Source organism: Entelurus aequoreus, linkage group LG13 (genome assembly GCF_033978785.1).
Source record: "Entelurus aequoreus isolate RoL-2023_Sb linkage group LG13, RoL_Eaeq_v1.1, whole genome shotgun sequence".
NCBI lineage: Eukaryota > Metazoa > Chordata > Actinopteri > Syngnathiformes > Syngnathidae > Entelurus > Entelurus aequoreus.
This window is the reverse complement of record NC_084743.1, coordinates 996,995-1,004,494: the sequence shown is the minus strand read 5'-3', so window position 1 is coordinate 1,004,494 and position 7,500 is coordinate 996,995. Positions and strand designations below refer to the sequence as shown.

The following is a 7,500-nucleotide window of genomic DNA, read 5'->3' as shown; positions in this document are numbered from 1 at the left end:
AAGGAATTTAGGGATTTCACCATCCACGGTGCGTAATATCATCAAAAGGTTCAAAGAATCTGGAGAAATCACTGCACGTAAGCGGCAATGCCCGTGACTTTCGATCCCTGCATCAAAAAGCGACATCGGTGTGTAAAGGATATCACCACATGGGCTCAGGAACACTTCAGAAAACCACTGTCAGTAACTACAGTCGGTCGCTACATCTGTAAGTGCAAGTTAAAACTCCACTATGCAAAGCCAGAGCCATTTATCAACAACAACCGGAAACGGTGCCGGCTTCGCCGGGCCCGAGCTCGTCTAAGACGGACTGATACAAAGTGGAAAAGTGTTCTGTGGTGTTCGACTCCAATACATGTGAAATCCAACAGTGCCATGTTACGGTACCTTACGATCACTTAGCCAAACTACCTCCAGGTAATGTTGCCATTTTCAACGCCAACAAAGAAGTGGACTCAAAAAACACTCCCAACGTAAGTTAAGTGAGGCTCCACTTCTCAAAAAATGTTGCTTTTGACATGCTACTGTTGCGTCGACCAGCATTCCTCCAATGGGGAATTCAAATTGCTAGTCTCTCCCAGATTCTTTTTATGGCACATAAGCTGATGTTTATATTCAATCTCCAGGCAATAGATGGTATTTTGTAGTTTATTCTCAAAGCTTAGAGGACAAACCTGAGACCAACCCAGCACCCAAGCGCTCCCTAGCCCGGTCCAGATCGGTCTACCAAAACCCCGGAACTCCTGTCTACTTCCTCCTTCTCCTGTCCCCCCCCACCTGCTGTTTCCCCAGTCTAGCTGTGCTCCTTATCTTAGGAATGTAATGGCAGTCTCAACAAAGACAGCGCTCTGACTCTAACTAAGGACACTGGAATCCAAGCACTTTGTACCACACGAGACATTAGCTGATGTAAATATGACTATAGGAGTTTTTAGAAAGAAGTAACACTTAAATATGGATATGCTTCCAACACTACTGATTAGCATTAGCGATTTTTCATGCCGATTTTAACACCTCTAAATATGTTGATAAAACCTACAACAAAGATGCACGTTACAATCAAACAGCTCGTGCTTAATAAGTGGATACTTACAGTACTAGCACTTTTTAGGGCACAACAAAAACCACACCATAAACCAGTGTTTTTCAACCTTTTTTGAGCCAAGGCACATTTTTTTCATAAAAAAAATACGGGTGCACACCACCAGCAGAAAAGGTTAAAAAATGAAACTCCACCAGGTTGTCGTGCCTTATTTTAAGTTCGTTGTTGTTTCCTGTGTGTAGTGCTTTAGTTCCTGCCTTGCGCTGTTATTTTGGTGACCCTTCCTGTTTTGTTGGTGTTCCCCTGTAGCAGCTTCACGCCTTCCTTTGAGTGCTTTTTCCCGCCCTTGCTTTTTTTCGCAATCAAGACTATTTAAGTTGTGCGTACGCTATCCGTCTTTGAGGGGACGTTGTTGATTGTCATGCCATGTACGGATGTGCTTTGTGGACGCTGTCTGCTGCTCCGCACGCTGTAAGTTTTTGCTGTCGTCCAGCATTCTCTTTTTGTTGACTTTGTAGCCAGTTCAGTTTTACTTTTGTTCTAAATAGCCATCCCTATGCTTCAGTGCCTTTTCCTATATTTTTGGACCAATTAGGTGAAGTTGCATAATTTCCCACGGCACACCAGACAATATCTCACGGCACACTAGTGTGCCGCGGCACAGTGGTTGGAAAAACACTGCCATAAACCATACACTACTGCCATCTCGTGTGTATAAAACAAGATTTAACAAGTAGACATTAGTTATCACAATCAGCTCACTTTCAAATGTTGGAGCAAACAAAATGAGATTTTATTATCAAAAAACAATTAATATTCATTACACACACAAAAGTACCAAACAATGAGTACCGCTGAGTGGCGGTATCGATTCCCAGGTACTTTATACTGTCTTCAAAGTGTGTATTTTTTAACTAAAATATGGACTTTTATGAAGGCTAGAACCCATTATTCATATGTTTCTTATTGGGGACTGTGCTTCACTATACAAACTTTTCAGTTTACAAACCCAGTTCCAGAACCAGTTACGTTTGTAAATGGAGGTTATCACTGTACTGGCAAAACAACTTAACGTTCATCCCTTTCCTCAAAGTGTTTGCATTTTGTTTCCCGCCACTTCCAACACTGCAAAAAGTCAGTGTTCAAAAACAAGAATTTTTTTTTTACAAAAATGAGGGGTATTTTATTTGAACTAAGCAAAATTATCTGCCAATAGAACAAGGAAATTTGGCTTGTCAAGACTTTCCAAAACAAGTCAAATTAGCTAACCTCAATGAACCCCAAAATAGCTTAAAATAAGTATATTCTCACTAATAACAAGTGCACTTTTCTTGGTAGAAAAAAAATATGAGACCTTTTTTTCTCAATATGTTGAAAAATATTCCTAAATGAAGTAAATGCTAGTGCCATTAACTTGACATAATGATATGCGCTAGCATGATTTTTTGTTTCATGCTTGAAGTAAGAAATGATGACTTAAAAAAAGTAGTTTTATACTTGTGAGTGTTGATGACACAGCTTTGCAACACTTGATATTCTAGTTTCAAGCATGTTTTACTCAATATAGCTCATCAAATCTGTAATATCTTACTGAGATCATTTAGGAGCAAAACACTTAAAACAAGTAAAACACTCTAACATAAAATCTGCTTAGTGAGAAGAATGATCTTATCAGACAGAAAACAAGCAAATATCAGCCTTATTTGAGATATTTCATCTTACTTAGATTGCAGTTTTTGCAGTGAAGCGTGCCCGGATGAATGTGTGAGAGTCAGACTGCTCTTGTCGTCCTGGTCAGACCCTGGCCACGTCGCAGGGGAACATTCTGGAGAACCGGGAGCTGATCGACAGTCTGAACCAGGCCAAGGCCAGCAGTGCGCTCATCCAGCAGTCCTTACTGGAGTCCCACCGGCTGCAGACTTCTCTGGACCAGGTACTTCACACGGCCCTTGAAGAACTGACCTGCTGCCTTGCTCGACGGCGGTCTGACGCAGTGGTGGTTGTAAATGTTGTAGTCCAGGGGGGCCTGAACCTTTTCCACTGAGGGGCCGCAGACTGACTAATCAAAGGATGTGTGGCGGCCATTTGGGTAGTTTGAATAGTATATTTTTTTATTTTATTTTATTTTGCTCTATTTTTTGTTTATTTATTTTAATTATTTTATTTTATTTATTTATTAATGTATTATTATTTTTAGAATTATTTTAATTATTTTATTTTATTTATTTATTAATGTATTATTATTTTTAGAATTGTTTTCAAAGAACAACAGTGGTTCTCAAACCTTTTTCACCAAGTAGCACCATAATGACCAACATTAAAATACAGTGGCGTAGTAGGCCTAAGTATTCATTAAAAACAAGGCAGAGGTTGTATTTAACGAGTATATTTCATATTTATGGCCACTGTAGCACAGTTTTACACACATTACACACAGATTGAACAGTAACACTGTGTTTGAATATACGGAATGAAACTACTTTACCTAAATAATGAAATACATGACATTATTTGGCGTAGCAGTGGTAGGTGTAGCACAGTTTTAAGAATCACTGAACTAGAAAATTAATTAAAAATTAAAATTAATACACATATATATTTTTTATTAATACGTTTTTAATGTACTTTAGTTTTTTTTTGTTTTGTTTTTTTTTTCAAATTTTTTTTTCATTTTATCCTTTTATTTTTTTAGATTTTTATTTCAAAGAACTAGAAAACGCACACTCTGTTGAAATTTTGTGTGAATGCTAAAGAGCCAAAGCTGAACTGAAATGCTAACCGTAACACGCTGGCCAGATAGCGTCAGGTATCAAAAAATATGAGCAACACGAGCTAAAAAAACAACCTAGCATGCTAACAGTATTATGCTAACCATATCTTGCGAAAAATATGAGCAACTCGAGCAAAAAAACTAGCATGCTACAGTATTATGCTAATATGCCAACAATAGTCCATCAGCTTTAGTGAAATACCAAAACAAGACATTCAGGTATACTCCTGCTAAATTAGCATGCTAACATTAGCATGCTAAAACACTAGCTGTAACATGTGTCAAGTACCAAAATATACTACTCTGAGGTGTGTACCTAAAAAATGTGTTTAAATGCTAGCATGCTAATGCTAAATATGACTGAGGTGTATACCTAGTAAATTAGCTTAAAAAAATACCAATTCCATGTGAATGTTTTGTTTTTGTTTTTTTAAATATGTTTGTTCGTTAATTATTTGAAACGTATTTTATTTTTTATTCCATTTAAAAATATATATTTAAAGATTTTTTTATTCATTCATTGATTTGTTTATTTTTAGATTTTTTTCAAAGAACTAGAAAACGCTATCTCAGTAGAAATTTTGTGTGAATGCTAAAGAGCCAACGCCGAACTGAAATGCTAACTGTAACACGCTGGCCAGATAGCATCAGGTATCAAAAAATACGAGCAACACGAGCTAAAAAAAAAACTAGCATGCTAACAGTATTATGCTAACAATATCTTGCTTATAGTTAGCATTAGTGAAATACCAAAACATATGAGGTATATACCGGCTAAAAACACAAGCATGCTAATATTAGCATGCTAAAATTCCAAAATTCTGTAACATGCGTCAAGTACCAAAATATACTACTCTGAGGTGTCTTACTGAAAAATATGAGCAACTCGAGCAAAAAAAAACTAGCATGCTAACAGTATTATGCTAATATGCCAACAATAGCCCACTTATAGTCAGCATTTGTGAAATACCAAAACATAAGACATTTAAGTATATTCCTGCTAAATACGCTGGCATGCTAATGTTAGCATGCTAAAACGCTAACTGTAACATGTGTCAAGTACCAAAATATACTACTCTGAGGTGTGTACCTAAAAAATGTGTTTAAATGCTAGCATGATGAAGTTAAAATATGACTGAGGTGTATACCTAACAAATTAGCCAAAAAAAGTACAAATTCCATGTGAATGTTTTGTTTTTATTATTTAAAAATATGTTTGTTCATTAATTATTTGAAATGTATTTTATTTTTCATTCTATTTAAAACATATATATTTAAAGATTGTTTAATTCATTCATTTATTTGTTTATTTTTAGATTTTTTTCAAAGAACTAGAAAACGCTATCTCAGTAGAAATTTCGTTTCTACAGAGCCAACGCCAAACTGAAATGCTAACTGTAACACACTGGCCAGATAGCATCAGGTATCAAAAAAATACGAGCAACACGAGCTAAAAAAAAACCTAGCATGCTAACAGTATTATGCTAACAATATCTTGCTTACAGTCAGCACTAGTGAAATACCAAAACATATGAGGTATATACCGGCTAAAAACACAAGCATGTTAATGTTAGCATGCTAAAATTCCAAAATTCTGTAACATGCGTCAAGTACCAAAATATACTACTCTGAGGTGTCTTACTGAAAAATATGAGCAACTCGAGCAAAAAAAAATCTAGCATGCTAACAGTATTATGCTAATATGCCAACAATAGCCCACTTATAGTCAGTATTTGTGAAATACCAAAACATAAGACATTTAAGTATATTCCTGCTAAATACGCTGGCATGCTAATGTTAGCATGCTAAAACGCTAACTGTAACATGTGTCAAGTACCAAAATATACTACTCTGAGGTGTGTACCTAAAAAACATGTTTAAATGCTAGCATGATGAAGTTAAAATATGACTCAGGTGTATACCTAACAAATTAGCCAAAAAAAGTACAAATTCCATGTGAATGTTTTGTTTTTATTTTTAAAAATATGTTTGTTCATTAATTATTTGAAATGTATTTTATTTGTCATTCTATTTAAAAAATATATATTTAAAGATTTTTTTATTCATTCATTTATTTGTTTATTTTTAGATTTTTTTCAAAGAACTAGAAAACGTTATCTCAGTAGAAATTTCGTTTCTACAGAGCCAACGCCAAACTGAAATGCTAACCGTAACACGCTGGCCAGATAGCATCAGGTATCAAAAAAATACGAGCAACGCGAGCTAAAAAAAAACCTAGCATGCTAACAGTATTATGCTAACCATATCTTGCTTATAGTCAGCATTAGAGAAATACCAAAACATATGAGGTATATACCGGCTAAAAACGCAAGCATGCTAATGTTAGCATGCTAAAATTCTGTAACATGCGTCAACTACTCTGAGGTGTGTACCTGAAAAATGTGTTTCAAATGCTAGCATGCTAATGCTAAATATGACTGAGGTGTATACCTAATAAATTAGCTAAAAAAAGACTAGCATGCTAACATAATTTGAATTTTGATCCTTTGTGTCATCTTAGAAAGACGCTAACTTTTCCTATGTGATGATGCTAACATTATCTTGCAGTTTAGCTCATTGAAAGCTACAATTCCTGGTTTTGAGACTTCCTTCTCCTGCGTGGTGATTCTATTCATTTCCTCCTCCTCCAGGAGCGCGATGCTTACCTCCCCCTTGCAGAGAGCGCCAGCAAAATGTATTTTGTCATCACGGACCTTTCAAAGATCAACAACATGTACCGCTTCAGCCTGGCTTCCTTCCTCAGACTCTTCCAAAGGGCTCTTCAGGCCAAGCAGGTGATCCAGTCTTGCACTTCTCTTACAAACCTTCAAGTTCCGAGAAAATACAAGACCTGCCAGTCACTTCTCTTACAAACCTTCCAGTTCCGAGAAAATACAAGACCCGCCAGTATGTCTTCCCTCAAGAAAGGTCAATTTTCATTTCAACTCGATTGGGACCCTCCATTATTTAATACTTTTACAATAATACATCCTAAAATAATGATTCATTGCATTGTGAAAACTATATTAAATTGTGAAATAATAAAAGAAAATATTGTGAAATAAAAAAAAAACTATTTTGTGATATAATTAAAAAAATAAATATATGTGCACTTTAAAATTTAATTCATTTACATTATAATAATTACAAGAATTGAGTAACATATGAATCTATTTTATTTCAATTTACTTGTGAAATAATAAAAAAATCAATTGTGAAATAATTTTAAAAATAAATATATGTGCACTTTTAAATTAAATTAATTTATATTATAATAATTACAAGAATTGAATAACACATTCATCTATTTTATTCCAATGTAATTGTGAAATGATACAAAAAAATATTGTGAAATAAGAAAAACAAATTATTGTGAAATAATAAAAAAATTAATATTGTGAAATAATTGAAAAATAAATATATGTGCACTTTTAAATTCAATTCATTTACATCATAATAATTACAAGAATTGAGTAACATATGAATCTAATGTATTCTAATTTACATGTGAAATAATAAAAAAATAATTTGTGAAATAAGCAAAATTAATTGTGAAATGATTTAAAAAATAAATATATACATGCACTTTTAAATTAAATTAATTTACATTATGATAATTACAATAATTGAAAAACACATGAATCTATTGTATTCCAATTTAATTGTGAAAAAAAAATTAAATGTGAAA

General features: G+C 34.2%; 1 protein-coding gene across 1 annotated transcript in view; it reads left to right on the top strand.

Annotated features, from left to right (window-relative positions):
- The window catches only part of LOC133663681 (cytoplasmic dynein 2 heavy chain 1-like), a 118,332-nt gene that overhangs the window by 15,546 nt on the left and 95,286 nt on the right, over positions 1–7,500 (top strand). The window contains exons 10-11 of the mRNA XM_062068365.1: positions 2,841–2,975; positions 6,464–6,607. Of these exons, the coding sequence (XP_061924349.1) occupies positions 2,841–2,975; positions 6,464–6,607 (279 nt within the window). The remainder of the gene's footprint in view (positions 1–2,840; positions 2,976–6,463; positions 6,608–7,500) is intronic.